Source organism: Xiphophorus couchianus, chromosome 14 (assembly GCF_001444195.1).
Source record: "Xiphophorus couchianus chromosome 14, X_couchianus-1.0, whole genome shotgun sequence".
Lineage (NCBI taxonomy): Eukaryota > Metazoa > Chordata > Actinopteri > Cyprinodontiformes > Poeciliidae > Xiphophorus > Xiphophorus couchianus.
Genome location: NC_040241.1, coordinates 1424597 through 1443558, shown reverse-complemented (window position 1 = coordinate 1443558; position 18962 = coordinate 1424597). Strand labels below are relative to the sequence as shown.

The following is an 18962-nucleotide window of genomic DNA, read 5'->3' as shown; positions in this document are numbered from 1 at the left end:
CTGTGGCTCATATGCTATTTATTTTATAGCATTTAATGAAGCACTTGGATTATGTTGCATCAGCTGATTCATGACGTTTGAAGAGCTATGACGTTCACGGCTTTTAAATACATTTATGAAATATTAGCTTGTCCCTCAGATATTCCATGTTTAGAAAAAAAACTAGAGAAACGGGCTGTGAGAGAAAGGTGTGACTCTAGCGCGCACGGAGGAAATAACCTGTGGTTTCCTACGTTCCTCTTTGTGAAGACTTTCAGATGAAAGTCTTCATCTTTCAGCATCATCACTCCATTCAGGCTGCAGACAGTCGGGTGACAGGATGAACCTCCTCAAGTGTTTTCTGCTCCTGTGTGTCGGTTTAGATCCATCCTGGGGTAAGTAAGAACAGAAAAATCTTTGTTTTTGCTTCAATTATCACAAATTCATAACATATAACTGTGTCATCTCGACAACAGTTAGTCGCAATCGGTTGAGCTCGGACATATTGGAATAAAAATGTTTGAATGAATCCTGCAAAGCTTAAAGACAGAACGATATTACGATATAATATTGTTATATCGATATTCGAATCGATATAACGATTTCACTTAATAGTTGTAATTGATGGTCCTACGAAATAAAATTGAAAAACTAAGTGATGTGTTTCTATCGTGCACATCGACAGTCATGTTCGATAAATTAGAATATTCTTGAAAGTTCATTTATTTAAGTAAATAAAATTCAGTTTAGTTCACTCTGTAAAACATTTTATATAGATAAATTACACACAGCTTGGTGACTTCAAGTCTTTATTTCTGTTAATAACGATGATTTTCCGCTTGCGGCTGATGAAAACACAAAATCGGGATTAGAATATTACATCAGACCAAAAGGAAACACATCTATAACACAGAAATAATAAGAAATGTGTTTAATACCTGCTTGAAGGTTGTTGTTTTCAAAAGGTACTTGTAATCTGACGAATGAGCCTCATCAGAACGCATGTTCACTTTTCCAGAAAAACGAATAAATACTACAGAAAACAGAACTGCTCTGCTTCCTCTCCACACATTTTTGCGAATATTTTTCCCGATGCTTGTGACTGTGTCCCTCCGCAGGTGTTTTGTCCCACGCTCTTGCTGTGAGTCAGAGTGCGGATGTTTCTGTCCTGGAGGGAAAGACGGTGAACGTCACTTGCTGCTGGACTGACACTGGCGACAGAGTCGGCCTGAAATGGCTGAAAAACCAAACTTTAATTGAGAATAAGACCGTCATGAGTCAGTCCGAAGGCTCTTGGAGGGAGCACGAAAACAAATGTGAGAATCTGACGTTGGGAAATATTAAGAGAACTGACTCAGGAACGTACATCTGCAAGGTTAGCGTGGAAATACCCGTTTTAATTGAAAGTGAAGGAGCTGGTACAACCATCAGAGTTACACCCAGAGAGAACCCAGCTGACAGAGCAGACCACCAGACGAGAAACGGTAACCAATAAAACTCTTTTGACCAAGATTCACCAAGAATCCTGTAAAATAACATATTTGTTTAATTTGAAGGGAAGAAGAGGATAGAAGAAGTAGGTAAAGACAGAGGAGATGACAACAGTAAAACCCATATTGCAGACAGTAGGTGACAAAACACCAGAGACCTGAGGCTCATAGAAATACAGCAACGGAGAATGGGAGAATGTCTGTTCTAGAAACTCTGTCTTTATCTTTATTTAGAAGATAAAGAGAAGGCAGTCATACACAAAGAGAAAACAACTGACAGACCAATGAATGACATGGCTAAAGGTAAGTGACATATCTGATATTTGCAGTTTTAGTAACTAATAGTGTCATTTGTTGTCGCGATACCATATGGAACTACCAACAATCCGTACAGGAAGATTTAGCTGATTGTTTTTTACAGATAAGGAGAAAACCAGAGAGAAATGGGGAGAGAGAGAAAACCAACGACCGGCTGACGGTAAATCAGATGTTTCGTTGAATATGTTGAGCCGTCAAGACTTTGCACAACCCGCATAACATAAAAGCTGAACTGACAACAATAACCTGTGTGGATATTGTATTTAGACGGTTCCCAGGAGCTACTGTTCACCTTCATCCTGAGGTCCCTGCCCGTCGTCGCCCTCATCACTGCCTTCTTTTGGCTCTACTATGCAGGGACTAAAGCCCAGAGAAAAAAAGCAGGTATTGGATTACATCCTCTCAAAGTATCCTGTATGGATACTTAGCTGTGGAGTTGACTGATGTTATGTTTGTTTTTCTTTTTTAATTTCCAGCTGCTTCTGGAAATAAAGCGTCTTCGCAACAACGCACAGAAAACAACCGAGAAGAGACTGTGACTAAAGAAGCAAAAGGGAAACGAACGAAGACCGGGATGTCTAGTGATCATCATGTTCATCCAGTAGAGGACGTGGACTGAACTGCCTATAGGTCCATTTATTTTTACATTCAGTCTGCCGACCTGTAGGTCTCAGGGATGCTGGAGCCCATCTCTAATAGTCGACGGGTGAGAGGCAGGATTTCTCCCTGAACTGACCCGGCTACCAGCCCAAAAAAAGGTCAACACAGACACAAACTAGACGAAAACTTTCAAACACAACTAAGTGTAAGTTAAAGTATCCAGTCAACCAAACATGTGTGGTTGTGGAGAAAGGAAAGAAGCAAGAAAGTAAAAAGTAATTTATAAAGTGTCTTTCAAGTGCTTCAACAAACAAAATAGTAACTACAAACTTACAACAAATTTGTGTATGTGTGGGTGAAGGGCTCAGGGCAAAGTGCAATGTTCCTTTTCAACCTCAAATTATCATAATTTGAGTTTTTCTCTGTGTTCATTTTGTGTTCCCTGTGTCTCCGTGTTGTCCTGTCGCCCCTTGATTTCTCCCAGGTGTGTCTCGTTCTCCGTGATCACCCTCTGTGTATTTATTCCCACTTGTGTTCTTTGTTCCTCGTCGGGTCCTCGTCTCGTTTGGCGTCTTATCTGATGTTGTGCTCAGTCCATTCGTTTCTCCTTGTCGCTACCTGTGAAGAGCCCTGGTTTCCGCTCTGCAGTGCTGCCTTGGTTGTTGGACTACATTTCTGGATCAGTTCTGTCATTAAATATTCTTTATTTCACTTACCTGGATCTCCTGGCGTCTGCCTCACCACCTACACCGCACCGTTCATGACACAATTTGTATTTTGTATGGGAGCCAGAAAAACAGAATATCATTAAAACAGTTAAACCGTTTAGCTGGATTGGCTAAGACTTGTTTTAATGAAGATATCGTAATATTAAATATATTATAATATAAGGTGTGGAATGTAATACCGGTACGCACACAAATTTCATGTTCTTGTCATGTAAAAAATTGAAGACATTTTACTTACTTTCATTTTATTAATCTGGTGCAATGAATCACAGAGATCTTGCTTAGCCAAGATATTTCAAGCTGTGCTAGTTTGTGACCTTATCGGTGGATCATATGTGCAAATTTACTATCCAATGTCAGTGAAAGACTGAACTATATAGTGTTCAGTCACAGGGTTGGGTGAAGAACCAGAAGAAAATAAATATTTGGACATTTATTTTTGTTTGAAACAGAGAGCTTGTGATAGTAACACTTAAAAGATGAACTGTTGCTGACACTTTATAAGGGATTAATACAGTCTTCTTGGACGCTTTCTGCTTGTTCACTGTTTTCTATTGGATCTGAGGCCTTCACAGAACAGAGGCTTTTATTCATATTTTTAATCTGTTAACATTTTTTAGAAACCACATGATTTCCCCCTCCCCCCCGACTTCAAGATCACACACTCCGTCGTGTTTCTAGTTGCAACATTGCAAAACGTGGAAAAAGCATAGAGGGTATAAACCATGAATGTGACTGAAAGCTAACACCTTTATCTTCATTACGAAGCATTGTTGTGTAGTTTTTAAGATTAATTTAAGAATGAAGAGCTTTTCTCCTGACCGGTTCTACAGAAACGAAGGTCGTCTCCAGGAAAGCGTGACAGTGTTTCTGCGTCATCTGCTCTGCGTGGTCAACCGCACCAAGGTTTACCACCACCTTCACACAGAGCTATGAAAACTTTAAAATGCGCCTTTTATGTTTAGATTTATTAAACCCAACAAAGACTTTCTGACACAGAATCACAACATTGCTATTGATCTGATATTGTATTGGTATCAGATTAAGAAAAATACATTTTTTTAAGCTAGAAATAAAAACGCAGAGGGCTGCACTCAGAATACTGGTGTCTTGCGCCCCCTGCTGGTGAAACAGATGCCTCACCGGTCTGGATGTGATCACTGCTAGCTGAATTCTTGCTAGCTTTTTGTCGCTGGTCACTTGGATCAGATGTTTTCTCTTTTATGCAGCGATGACAATGTTAAAGCAAGTTATTTTTCAGACATCAGGAACACAGAGCTTGCTCCCACTTTCGCTTTCATTTTCAATTAATCCATTTCAATTCAAAAAATACTCTTATTATTCCAAAAGGGAAATTAAATGTTGCTGACCTCAAACTACTCAAGTTTCTGCAAAGAGTTGTTGTAGAAACAATGCTGAAGGTTGTGGTTAGGAAGCTGAATTAGCTTCCTGTAGGGGTCAGTATTACAGTTTTTGAATTCCTGGTTGTGATGCTGCTGTAGTCTAATGGATGATAGCAGAAGAGGTCTCACTCTCCACAATACATTCATCGAAGATATACATCTTGCCACAATTCCTGAATGGACAAACCTCCCTCTGTCTCTTTTTGTAGACCGGTAAACACTGAGACATTTATGTCTCCGCTTCTTCATTTTCCCGTTTCTCCTGAAAGCTACAATCAGCTGATTTGTTTTAACTCAAAGATTATTGTTCCCACACTGGGCAATAAATACTTCACCACATGTTTTTAATGTTGTTTTGATGCTCCTGATAACTACACTGTCAACTGGGTGTTTGTGCTGTTAATAGGACTCTGTCTTGTGCTGGAAGTATGAACTGTACAAAGTGAAAATGAACGGCGAGAGTACAGCTCCCTGTGGTGCTCCTGCACTGATGACCATCTGGTTTGACCCACAACACCACAGTCTTACACACTATGCTTTTATCTGTCTGATATTTGTTGGTCCAGTTAATCTAAATCAAAATTGCACATTTTTAGCCTTCACAACATCACTAAGTCATGTGTTTTCATCCAGTTATTTTTCCGCATAAAAATGTACTGCTGCAAACACACTTGATCATTTTTCAACTTGTGATTTATCGCCAGGGAGTGGTGAGTACATTTAATTCTTCCCTGCATTCAGCTTGTGGGTGAGATTCTATTCCTTTTGGGGTTCATCGTTTGACAGTTTGGTTGGCCTTTTTGTTTTGTTTGATGTAACCATTTCCTGCTAAGTTGGAAAAAAACGCCTCAGTGGTTTGTTTACGTGTAGAGATCACGGAAAATACAAGCCGAAGCCGCAACAAGCATTGGTATCAGGTGAAGTTGTTTGCGCTAAACCACAGCCAGGGGCGACGGTAGCAGTAGCACACGCTGCAGTCATAACCAGCGGTTAGAGAGCCGCTGCTAGTAGGGCTAGAAACTGCTGGGAGGCCTTAGCAGGAAGTTACAATCTTCAGCCACCAGATGGCAGCAGAGGTGGACGTAAGACTAACGTCTCGCTCCGCTTCTGACATTAAGTTTAACATCGTCACCTTCCTAAAATAATGGCCTTGGTGATTTCTTTTTTTTTTTTTTTTTGCCAAAATGATTGTATTGCCTAAATTGTTTTTAGGTAAAAAAAAAAAAAAAAAAAAAAAACAACAACAACAATATAACAAAAAAAACAACAAAACAAAAAATAACACAGGTCATTATTTTATCAAGGTGGCCAAATGTGTGTGTGTGTTTTTAAACTAATTCAAAAATGTCTGTAGTTCATATTGAGTTTAAAAGAAAGGTTCGGATTTAAGTAGGTGGCCATTCTGTTGAGAGATTGTGAGGTATCAGCGTCTACAGAGGCGGATTTTCACTGGTTCATTCAAACATGTGAAATGCTTAAACGGCTGTAACGTTCCCATTTGATTTTAAAAAGTAAAAGTACGATTTGGAAAAGCAGGGTTGTTTTCCAAACAGAGGATTGTCATTTTTAATCCGGAGGTTCCAGAATATCGACAAGTTATGAAAAATGCTTTGTATGAAAGGATAGAAAAAAAGACTTTGATCTTCTCACGCAGTGAGAAAGGCTCACGGGGAAGTGGTAGGTGGCATGGCACGGTGTTAACATTTATCCTGACCTCTGAGTCACTGGAGTAACGGATCATCTCTTATGAGAGATTTCCACAACTAATATCTGCTGAGAGAGGCAGCGGTAAAGGTCACGTATGCACCTCTCTGTTCAGCAAAGTCAGTCACTCCCTTCGGCTAACGATTCATAATTCCATTTGACGCTCTCAAATGATTACATAAGTTAAAGCAAACAAACAAACAAAAAACAAACATGTACTGGTATGCTTAGCATCGCTACTGTTCCTGCAAATGCAGCAGTGGTCACTAAGGCCAAACGGCTCCTGTTAAGTTTCATCAAATGTTTCTACAGAAATAAAGATCTTTACTCCTCTGTGCAAACTGCAATCTGGCTTTTTCTTTACAGTCGTTTTGAAGTGATGTCTTTCTCCCTGCTCTATCGTCATGTTTCTTGTTTTCCTTTTTCATTGTGTTAGGTATTTTCACGTAAAACACTTTGAACTGTCTGAGCTGAAAGGTGCAAAGCAAACAAACAAACAAACTTGACTTGACTTGACTTGACGTGGAAAACCTGAGCTGAGAAGCTTTGTTCTTGCCGCCATTTCCTCCCTTAAGAAGCTCAACACACATCGAACCTAACTTGAAGACAAAGTCATTTAAGTGGGCGTCCGTGTGACATCGTAGTTGTGACACAGGGAAACAGGAAGTCATGGAATCATACTAATTGAGTACTTTGATCAATATACCAAAAAAGAGCATACATTGACTCTCCAGAGTAATATTTTTGCTACTGCAAGAAAAGATTAAAATATATATTTTTAATATTTTAAGTCTTTGACTGCTGTGGCATTACCCTAAATCAAATCAAATCAAATTTTATTTGTATAGCACATTTCAGCAGCAAGGCATTTCAAAGTGCTTTACATCATATCAAACACAGAAACACAATGCAACATAGAATCACCAGAGAATTGAGATGTTATTTTTGATATTTGATCATTTTTTGGATGTCTGGGTGGTTTAGATCAGTCAAACATAAATGCTCATTTAGAACCAAACCATCAAATGTTTAAATCAAACTTTGCTAGAAAGCACAGTGGCAAGTGGCAGTCGCACCTTTTTCAGAGGTGACACTTTGGTGTAAAAAGAAGTGTGAACAGCACCGAGTCAGAGAGATAATAATGACCGAATACAGAGGTCCCACTTTCACATCACCACACAGTCACATTAACTTAAGTGGTTAAATATCAGTAATGCCACATAAACAAGAAATAAAATGACATAATCTACATGTAATAATTGTAAACTGTAAAATTTCTCAACTGCACAAACTGGCAGAAAAACCTCACGAGTTTATAGAGCCAATCTAATATTTTTCTTCCAGTTTGTACAATCTCATAGGTGTCAAATAGCAACATATTCCCCAGAAATACATGTGAAAATATGGAGACAAAACACAAGTGCCCTAGTTAGAACTAGGGTGAGAATACGCGACGAACTACAACGTGACGTGTAGGAACAAGACCGGCCGGTCCATTAGGAGGTGACTAGTTGCCATGTTTGTTTGTTTGTGAATTTACAGGCCGTCATTTATTGTACTGCAGAGTCTTGATGTGAAGGCTGATGCGCGGCAGTGGCAGCTGTGAGGTTTGTGGTTCGTCTTCCTGTTTCTGTCAAAGCGGAGCATGCGGCCATTTTCTTTAAGCAGACCAACATGAGAAGTAGAACAAGAGGGGCCAGGTGGCCTGAACAGACCCTGTAAACAACCGGGTCACTAACATAATCTGCTTTTCACATCTGAGAACGGAAAACAGATGTTCTCCTTCTATGAAATCGGACCAGAATGTCGCTCTTTTGATTCCGATGATGGTGACTGGTGCAGCAGACGTCTTTTCTTTTATTTATTAAGAATTACAAAGTTCTCAGTTAAAAAGCCAGAAATTGGCTTAGTGATGAAACAGCAAATGGTGGATTGACCGTGGTGGTCTCTTATTGTTAAAGGGGCAGTGTTATGTGTTCTCTAGGCACTTAGTGCTATTTTATAGCAAAATCAAGTGACTATGTTAACTTTAGTTGTTATAAAATGCTGTAAATATCAAACATGACTAGAGATAAATTTGACTCCACAGGTTTGAAATTAAGCCTCTGTCTCTTTAAGAAGCTCCTGTTCTTTCCGAAAGTCCGCCTTCAGGAAGTCATTGCAACATGGCTCCTCTATTAACCCTTTAACGCTTTTACCAGCGTTGCTCTGAGAAGTAGCTCATATAACGAGTTTGCTAATTGCTGGCAGCTAGTCTGAAGGATCTGATTTGCGAAGTTGCGACTTTGCGAGGCGGACAAACTTACACAACACTGCCCCTTTAAGAATGCAATCCGTATGGAAAAGTGGAAGCATTAAAACATATTGATATTTACAGATTCCATCCATCCATATTGAAAAATGTGAATGAGCTTTGACATCATGTGTTCTTTGGTGTTCAGTGTCTCATTCTCTCTGTCTGAGGTTCTAGCTGTGTTGAATATAATGAATCATTTGAATTCGAGTAGTTATTTCCCAGAACACCTGGCAGGTACTAGAATGTTTCACTCTTTCCTCCTGGGACATTTCCTTTCTGTCCGTCCGTCTCTCTCTCCTTTCTGTCCTCTTCTCTCTGGTCTTCCTCTTTGCGTCGCAGCGATGCGTTATCATTCTCTGCGGCAGCTGAAGCTGAAAACACAGCCGGTCAGCTCCGACGCAGCGAACGATCGGTGGCGGACATGCTGGTATACGGCACGGCGGAGGAGCTGGTCGGGAACCTGAGACTCTCCTCTGAGCTTCCCCAGCTGAACGGTGAACACAGAAGACGGCCAAGAGGACGGAGAGGAAGCGGATGAGCAGGCCCTTCAGGAGAAACCTGATGTGGATGTTGGGGAGCGCGTGGGTTTTCTGGAAAGATCAGAATCATTACCAACAGAGATGGCTAGTAACTATGGTAACATTTACCACATTTTGTTTTTTTACTTTTACTTGAGTAACATTACTTTCTAAGCAACAGTACTCTTACTATGGTACCATTTCTACTACTATACGCACTCTGAGTTACAGTAGATCACATGTTTAACCAGAAATACACTAGACACAAACCTACATATGTATATATATTAAGGTTTTATAACTGTGCTTTTTTTGTCCTCTCTGAGAGTGTGTTGTCGAGGTGAAGCCAAACGCATAGTTTATATGTTAAAATGAAGTTTCTTGATTGTACAGGTAGATGAAGAATGCTGTGCCATTTGGAGGTCAAATGAACACACAACATGTCACAGATTATTATATTTTTTCATCTCAATTTGTAAAATATCCAAATTAGCACATAATTTGAGGACAGGACATTGCAAGATCTTGCATCTTCTCCTCCTTTTCGAACAGATAATATAAAGTTGCATGACACTTCGGCATGGTGGCTTGTTTTCATTTTCTTTTTCTTCTTTCTTGCTTTTACTCTTGTCTGGTGGAAATAAATAACTTTTTTTATTGTTTACAATGACAATCATTTTCTAAATATTGAACCAAGTATTATGATTATGATATTATGAATGCTACTCGCTCCTCAAGTAGCATTTTGTATCAATGCCACTCGAGGAGCGAGCAAGAAGCAGTAATTTTGACTTAATTACTACTTACTAAAATATAATATCAACTAAAGTATAACTTTTCAAAAGTAAATTTTACTGCCGTACATTCAGTTTATAAAGTAACTGAATGTTATAAAAAGAAACTTACTGGCCTGCTGCTTTGGCCTTATCATGGTGATACAATACATCCAGTTTACTGTAATATCTGGTGAAATGTGGAGCCATGCTCCTTATTAATGAAAGACAGTGGTCGTGTGATAACATGAAAGAAATGAATCACCTATTGAGGAAGATGGATAATCTAAAAAGTAGCAAAGGAGTTTACAGTAAACAGGATTATTGGAAAGATTTTTTAAACAAAGCACAAACCCTCACGTCCCCCAACAACAACGGGGGAATGCAAAATCAAATGTCAGTAAAAATTATTCTATTTGGGGCGTGCCGTGGTGGCGGAGGGGTTAGCGCGACCCACATTCAGGCAAAACGTGGCCTCAACGCGGCTGTCGCGGGTTCGACTCCCGGATCCAACGACGTTTACCGCATGTCTTCCCCCCTTTCCTGTCAACCTACTTTGAAAAAGGGACACTAGAGCCCACAAAAAGAGCGATAAAAAAAAAAGAAAAAAAGTTATTCTATTCACTGATGTAAAAAATACACAATTTAATTCAGCATTACTTGATAAAAGGGTTTTTATCACAAACTGTTCAGTTCTATCTGTTGAACCAACAGAGTTTATTCACCAGTGACTACATCCTGCTGGGTCAGTGGTGTTCTCTCTGGCTGTAACTGTGATAGTCGTTCCTTGTCCTTCAAAGTCATTTAAAACTGGTATCTCCACAGTAACCTGGCAGATGTGTTTATCCTGAATGAGTGTTTGTCATATTTTCTATTGTCAGATTCGAACACTTATTGTTCTGCTCATTCTTAGACCCCGTACTAGACTGATTTATGACAGCCTTATTCTCTATTAATGTTTGGCTTTTCAGCCATTTAACGCCAACTCTTTCAGCCGCCCCGTCCCAGCAGCAGGAGACGTTTCCCGTCTCTCCTCCTTGGAAACAAACATCCGGACTCTGAGTAACAACAAGTGACTGGAGAAACACTTGGAGCATAACATCAGATAATACAAAATAGGGTCACGTCGCATGGTAAGACAAATAAAACAATTCAGATCCTGTTTTTGGACATGTTCCGATTGAATTTGTGACTTTACATGAAATAAAAAATGCAGTAATGCAGTAAGCAAAACACAAGTTTATTTGATGTTTACACGTCATCAGCATGATTGTCATTTTAATTTTGAACTATTCATCATTTATTTGAACAATGGCACAAGAAAGAACTAGTTGCCTGAATCGGTTGTGGAGTTTATTTCAAATGATTACTGGAACATTTTTAAACGTGCATAGAAAAGCACTGATAATTGAGTAAGTATTCGCTCAGCAGGTTGCGCCTGGACTACCCACTTTCTATAATTATTAACAAGTTTCTGGTGTAACCTACAGTTGAGCTCTTTTAATTTGGTTGGGTTCCTGTGAGTTCTGCATAAGCAGATGAAAGAATACTTTCAGGTTCTCACTTACGCCCAGATGAACGGACACAGAGGAGCAGTAGGGTGTTCGGAGGAAGCTTCATCGCCGTTATCGCTTCAGAAACTTTACGTCCAGATCAGAACAAGCGTTCCAGCTTTTGCTCGCAGAGTTTCCGTGAAACACAAACTGTCTCCTGCAGATCAGCAGAAGGCAGTCAACTCCTCCTTTCTTACGCCGATTCACATCGTCAACCGGGCGTCTTTCCCTCAGTGGGTGACGATGAGACATGGGGTTTGTTTCAGCTGCTTGCTGCCACATTTGTATTCAGTCACATTTTAAACTGTGCTTATACATGTGAAAGGACAAGTGAGATGCAGGCTTTTACTTCCTGAACTTTTAATTGCTTTTCTTTACAGAGTATTAGTCAGTTCACCATGTTCAAGAAAGGCATGGAAATATCCAGAGCATCTGTCAGATATTTCACATCTGACGTCAAAACAACAAAAAATGTTCATGTTACAACATCATCCAGTGAGCACAGTGTTGCAGAAACCATAGGTTATCTGTATAGATCTGGTTCTCAGGGTAACCTGAGTGAAAATGAGTCTAATCTGCCACCATCCCTTTGGCTAGCTGGAAGTAAGTGCCCTTTATCACTAAACGTCGGCATCTTTTCCTCCTAAATGTCTGGTGACAAAACCAAACCCAGCTGCTCTGAAAACTTGGGTGTTGTGGTGTGAGGTGATTTCGTGTTGTGACTCCTAAGAAGAACCACACCGGTTGTGGTTTCAGCATCTCTGGGGGAACATGGACCCTGTGGAATGACTAGAGGAGCCCATGTCAATGAAAAACCAACAGTAAAGGAATTACAGACTTTTCCAGAAATATCACAATGTTCTTCAGTGTTTAATGAACGAGGCCTGGGGCAGAGTGTCAAAAATGGAACAAAAGTGGTGAAGATCGTCTCAAACCGACATCAGTACCAATGTTCCGGTTGGGGATTGGTTTAGATCAGAGGTGGTAAATTTGATTTGGTTGAGTGACTTGAGTCAGTGTTGTATGCGGACAGACCCCTGATTCTGTCCGCAGAATGAAGGTCTGAGTCATTAATCCAGGCGATCAAGGAATGTCCTGGTGTGAACATGTCCCAGCACGCAGTCGTTCTTCCAATAGATTAGCCTCTAGGTCCGAGTTGAGTTTACAGTCAATGAACTTAGAAACATGGTAAAGTGTTTTAAACATTTTACCAAGATAATCTTCCAAAAACTCAACACAGAACCAAAAACCAATCCAGCATTTAAACTGAATACAAACTGGATCTATCTTCAAATACAACAAAATACAAAATAACCCCACAAAAGCAAGGGCCTATTTGAATCTAGGAATTTTCATATTCTGGGTATTTTGTCCTTTGTCAGTTGCCATTGAATTATATTGTGTATTCTCACCAAATATTTTAGGAAATAACGTAACTAGTATTGTAGGAGCAACACTTTGCTTTGCATTGATTTGTCATAATCCCATTGTCTCTTCATCATTCTTCTGCCATTACCTCATGTCCTTCTGCAATTTTCTGATGTCCTTCTATCATTCCCTCATGTCCCTCATGTCCTTCTGTCATTCCTTCTTGTCTTTCTGCCATTTCCTCATGTCTTTCTGCCATTTCCTCATGTCCTTCTGTCATTCCCTCATGTCCTTCATGTCTTTCTGCCATCTCCTCATGTCCTTCTGTCATTCACTCATGTCCTTCTGCCATTTTCTGATGTCCTTCTGTCATTCCCTCATGTCCTTCATGTCCTTCTGCCATTCCCTCATGTCCCTCATGTCCTTCTGTCATTCCTTCTTGTCTTTCTGCCATTTCCTCATGTCTTTCTGCCATTTCCTCATGTCCTTCTGTCATTCCCTCATGTCCTTCATGTCTTTCTGCCATCTCCTCATGTCCTTCTGTCATTCACTCATGTCTTTCTGCCATTTCCTCATGTCCTTCTGTCATTCCCTCATGTCCTTCATGTCTTTCTGCCATCTCCTCATGTCCTTCTGTCATTCACTCATGTCCTTCTGCCATTTTCTGATGTCCTTCTGTCATTCCCTCATGTCCTTCATGTCCTTCTGCCATTCCCTCATGTCCCTCATGTCCTTCTGTCATTCCTTCTTGTCTTTCTGCCATTTCCTCATGTCCCTCTGCCATTCCCTCATGTCCTTTTGTAATTCTCTCATGTCCTTCTGTCTTTCCTTCATGTCCTTCTGTCATTCCCTCATGTCCTTCATGTCCTTCTGCCATTCCCTCATGTCCCTCATGTCCTTCTGTCATTCCTTCTTGTCTTTCTGCCATTTCCTCATGTCCCTCTGCCATTCCCTCATGTCCCTCATGTCCTTTTGTAATTCTCTCATGTCCTTCTGTCTTTCCTTCATGTCCTTCTGTCATTCCCTCATGTCCCTCATGTCCTTCAGTCAGTCTCTCATGTCCTTCACTGGCTTCCTGGTCTTCGTCTTTGCTTTGCAGTGGAGTAGCTGAAACTAAAACATAACACCAGTCAGATTCACCACAGCTAACCTCTCATCACTATGAGTTGAGCTACTTTTTGAATACCTCTTGTGTCTCTCTGAGCTTTGGACCCCTGGTGGTAGAGCCAGAAGGAAGCAGTGATGAGGGCCAGGATGGGCAGACATCTCAGAATAAATGTGACAGTATCTTCTTGGGGAACATCTGAAATCCCTCCACAGAGATAAGAGATCAGATAAGCAGAAGTTAGATCTATCAATCAGGTTATTGTAGCAAAACATCTCATTATTTGTCATGTCATTTTAGAGAAAGATTTTTCACGCCCACTTGTGGATTATTTAAATCACTTTCTATAATATCATCATGGTATCTATTGAAATGTGGTTATATGTAAAATATAAATAATGCATCTCAGCAGCAGGCTGCAATATTATTCTGCTTTAATTAGGTGTCATGCATCTGTACAATTTTATTGTCAACTTGTCTAAATGGGGATTTGGACCACAGTCAATGAAAGCAGAAAATAACAAAGTTTTTAGAAGCCAGATTGTAATTAAAATTAATTTCATGTAAGATTTGAGCATCTTTATGATCCACCTACATACCTCATTGAAAACAGCCATCCATAAACAGAAATAATTTGCACAAAAGTACTAAAAGGTTTACAAAACAAGACAGAATGATCTCCAGAACCTGCACAAGAAATGCTACTTCTACTATGTTTAACTGACAACTCTGTAAATTAGACTGATAAAATGTTTTAAAAAAAATGTAGAGAAAAATTCACTGAGTGATCTTTTGTCAGAAGGTTTTGTCCAAAATCGCATGCAAACACTTTATGAGGGATTAACATTTCTTTTTGTCCCAAAATTAGTAAATGAATAAAGAATAAAAAGTTTCTCTGCTGGTTGTCAGTTAGCATATTAGCCCATTAAAGTGTGTACCGGATGAGAATCACACAGAGTGGTGAGGCCTGTGCTGGTTCGCCTCCCTTCCTGCTCTTTATAGCTACAGAAGGTGAGAATGTGCCGCATTCTTTCAGCGACATGAGGTAACGGCATTTAGCGCAACACCTTAACTTCACTCAACGGCTACATCGAGTTTCAGTCGTTCTAAACTGTCATTTTCTTCCACTCCACAGTTAAATAAAAACGTGTCATGTGGTACAAAGAAGGAGTTGTGATGTTTTACTTTACTTTGTTTAAAGAAGAGCAATACCCTGGCTCGGTATGCTAATGCTAACGGCCACGGCTAACTGTTGGGATTTTTCAAAACACAGCTGCACCAACAATGCAACAGTTCTTTCAGTATGTTAGCGTCAAAGTGTCCGGCCTCATTTTGTTTTGGCTGCAGAATTCAACAGATTTATGGACAATTGAATCTGAAGAGTTGATATTTTCCAGTGGTAGATGGCTCCTTCCAACTCCCTCCAACTCCCTCCAGCTCAGTTCACCTCTTCATCCTATTTGGACCATTATGTTCACATCAAAAACAAACCCTTCCATACCCATGTTCTCCACCTCTGTATATTATTTTGCTCCTCGTGCAGTTAGCTTTTTGGAGATAATCGTAAAAATTAATACAATGCCATATATAACTTTACTGTATTCATTTCTTAAGACTTCATATTACTATGACCAAAATAACCAAATAAGTCTGAATGACATCCTGCTGATGTTTAAATGCTTCACAAAATGGCTTACTTTTTTTTTTTAGTAGAATTTAATAATGTTGATTTTCATGTACGGTAATTCAACAACAATCAAAAGACATACATTTGAAATCAGCCATTTTCTGTTACATGGAGACTTTAATGTTCCATCTCAAGACATGAGAAAGGATGTTTGAAGTTTGGGTAACAACTCCACCTCATTCCAACCACTGTTAGAGGACACAGGATATACTAAACTCAATCCAACCAGCTTAGAAGGCAGTTCTACCAAATAGTAGGGTAAATGTTTTTTTGTTTTTGTGGTTTTTTTTTTTTACAAACTTGAATTTACAGGAAATCTTAAAAAATCTTTCTTTTTAATTCTCATATTGAACAAACAGTTGTAAATCCTAAATGACATAAACACGCAAGGTTAAGAGTAATTTAACATAAAGCTGTGAAAAAACTAGGTTGTAGGTCTTTTTTTACAGTGTGGAAAATTAAGACATGAGTATCTTACATACAGTTTGAACTGTGCTGGTCTGCGCTGTCAGGTTGGTGGTCTGCGCTGTTCTCTCTGGCTGTAACTGTGATGGTCGTTCCTTTTCCTTCAACTTCTTTTAAAACTGGTATCTCCATAGAAATCTTGCAGATGTATCTTCCTGAATCACCTGTTGTCATGTTTTCTATTATCAGAACTGAACACTTATTTTTCTGCTCATTCTTAGAGCCTGTAGACTGATTTATGACAGTCTTATTCTCTATTAATGTTTGGTTTTTCAACCATTTAATGCCAACTCGTTCTGCCCCTTTCCAGCAGCAGGTGATGTTTCCTGTCTCTCCTTCTTGGACAGAAACATCAGGACTCTGAGTAACAACAAGTGCATCTGAAGAAACACCTGGAAAGAGACGTGATGGACACGTTAGTTTTCATTATTAATCTCTCATGATAACTTTTCACACATATGTTTCAAACCAAATTAAAAGACAATGTTGAAACATTTTAAGAGGCTGATTTTAGGGAGCAAATTATCAAACAAAGCCTGTATAAGGATGTAGAAAGTATTCACTCTCTTGGATATTTTACCCCCTTTATTTCTTTTACAAATCAATCATAATTAATAAAATCAGTTTTGGGGTTTTTTGTTTTTTTTTACAAAAAAATTACAGCAAAAGTCCTTTAATGTCAAATGAAAAAAAAAGAGACTTTTACAAAACATTGCCAGTTAAATGAAATGAAAAATATTTAAAATAAAAGAAATGATTTCTCCCTTCAACTCAGGATTTTGTTGCTACTTTTAAAAAAAATGTAAGCAATGCGTCAGGTGAACAAAGCAGACAAATAAATAAGCTTGATCAAAGTCAAAATCATATTTTATTGTTCCTTTGATATGAATTGAAATGTCAATATTTATTGGATTGGTAACTTTGTCCACTGGAAATATATATTTCTTCATTCTTGTTGCTGTGTACGTCTACAAAAATCAAAAATAATCCAACGCCAGTGAACAATGACAAATCCATAAAATGTTGCACTTTTGATTGTTTTTGTTTTTAGCACATTGTTACTTACTTAGCTACTTTTTAATTTTTTTTTAATTTTCTCCCAACAAAGGTTTTTTTTTCTTAAAATTGTCTGTTTTCTGCATGTAAGTTACATATTAACAAATATCCGAGTTAATCTAAAAACACTCATAAAGTCAACCACTTTAAGTTGCACTCTGTGAAATTAGTGTAAAATATAAATTTGTTGTTACTTACTCCATGAGACGTGAGCGCAGATAATCAGCAGAAAGCTCAGTAGAAACATCATGGCTCCAGTTTGGTTTACCGCCGAGTACTGGTACCTGCCTCTTCACGGTCTGTGACTTTTAACACAGTTCGTACTGCAGGCGCTCTCTCTACTTCCCATGTTTTTATATTTTAAACCAAAGGCGTAAAGCCACACATTGGTCCCTCCTCTAGTTGAGTTGGGGTCACACAAACTTACTGTTCTTTCATATTTAACCAGTAAGCCATGTTCTTCTTACTCTTATTTTAATGGTTAATATGGAATTTCTTCTAACCACTGCATCCATTGTTACATGTAACTTGCAGTTGTATTGTGCTTATCAACTTAATTGAGACCGAACATGGTAAAAAAAAAAAGAAAGAAAAGGAGTAAACAACATAGACAGTAAGCTATTTATAGCAGTTTAAAATTCTTTGAAAAAAAGAAATTTCACTAATGCAAATATATATGTAATATCGCACATTCAATAACTGCAGATGTCAGTAATATAGCAGTATTTGACTTTATTTAATACTTTTGAGGCACTTTGTTGCTCTTTGGCAAGTACGGCCCTTGAATATGGCCGTCAACATCTGTGGTAGAGTTGGGGATGAGAGGCCTGATGCGTTCAAGAGCAGTCAGGACAATAAAAATGCCACTACGAGCTAATCTAGATCTCATTCTCCTTTTTATCAGTTGAGGATATTATTGAAAATTCAACTTATTGCAGTACTTTATTTCAAAAATCAATTCCAAACAGAATTGCTCTTTGGCAGCCATGTTCTCTGCATGTGGTGAAGTGTCTGCGGTGCAGTTGGGGACGAAAGGCCTGTGTTCAGGAGCAGTCACGAAAATAAAAATGCCACTACACTACTGAGGAGTGATGTCTCCTCATCAGATTAGGACATCACTGACAATTAAACAATTTTACAAGTCATTAATATTTGAATAATTGATTGGATTAATTATTTTATAGCGCTGGTAGGAAATGTTGCAGTTCACAACATCATGTGTGTAAAATTCCTGCTGAAGGGCAAAAAGCTGGTCACCAACGTTCACTGCCATTGGTTTTAGTTGTGAAGTTGTCAACATAATGCGCTAAATCTTACATGTACACATGACATAAGAAAGAAAAAGTTGTAAAGTTATATAGTCTAGCTGTCAACACTAAGAGAACGAGATAACAAGATCAGGAAAAGGTTCTCATTAAAAAACAAAATAGCGAGAGAAATAGGTCAGTTATGCTAGGTTGACTTTGACAACCTTAACATTTAGACGTGCTGCAGAATTTGGTGTTTTGGTTCAGTTAAAAAACAAAAAGGCTAATCACACACCGGCTCCCTGACAGATCATCACTATAGCAGGTGTTTAATTTGGCAAATCAAACCATTTCTGTGGTAGCTAATCCTCAGCTGTGGTAGCTAATCTACCACAACAATCACTTAATAACCACATTATTAACTGCAAAATAAAGATCAAACCTGAAAACATAAAACTGTAAAAATGTAAAGAATGTTCTGTTATTTTTGTGTGGGAAATGTTTGCATATTTTTTGGTGTTGAATTCTGATCCGTTAGTGGCGTTGTTGTCAGTCAGTTGCTATGGCAACAAGCCTGCAGCTTAGCTGACACAGAGAGCAAGAAAAAAAATAAGAATACGAGTAATTTTGAGTTACTCTTTGGCGGTTCTTCTGCATTATTTTTTCCTTCGA

The 18962-nt window shown here is 38.9% G+C and overlaps 1 protein-coding gene and 1 long non-coding RNA gene across 2 annotated transcripts; one reads left to right on the top strand and one right to left on the bottom strand.

The window, feature by feature from the left end:
- The first annotated feature begins 243 nt into the window (after window positions 1-243).
- Window positions 244-3102, top strand: LOC114156860 (uncharacterized). Its single transcript, XM_028037392.1, has 7 exons — window positions 244-374; window positions 1098-1463; window positions 1536-1604; window positions 1704-1772; window positions 1891-1947; window positions 2055-2171; window positions 2264-3102. Exons 1-7 carry the CDS (start codon window positions 320-322, stop codon window positions 2404-2406), a joined length of 876 nt encoding a protein of 291 aa, XP_027893193.1. The 5' UTR covers window positions 244-319; the 3' UTR covers window positions 2407-3102.
- A 12958-nt stretch (window positions 3103-16060) lies between these two features.
- Window positions 16061-17516, bottom strand: LOC114157813 (uncharacterized). Its single transcript, XR_003598275.1, has 2 exons — window positions 17242-17516; window positions 16061-16379 (listed from the first exon to the last, which is right to left on the bottom strand). It is a non-coding gene; the product is annotated as an uncharacterized LOC114157813 (long non-coding RNA).
- Between the last annotated feature and the right edge of the window lie 1446 nt (window positions 17517-18962).

Coding starts and splice junctions, on each gene's coding strand:
- LOC114156860 (XM_028037392.1), top strand. CDS start 320: ATGAACCTCCTCAAGTGTTTTCTGCTCCTGTGTGTCGGTTTAGATCCA. Junction 375..1,097: donor CGGTTTAGATCCATCCTGGG/GTAAGTAAGAAC, acceptor GTCCCTCCGCAG/GTGTTTTGTCCCACGCTCTT. Junction 1,464..1,535: donor AGACCACCAGACGAGAAACG/GTAACCAATAAA, acceptor TTTAATTTGAAG/GGAAGAAGAGGATAGAAGAA.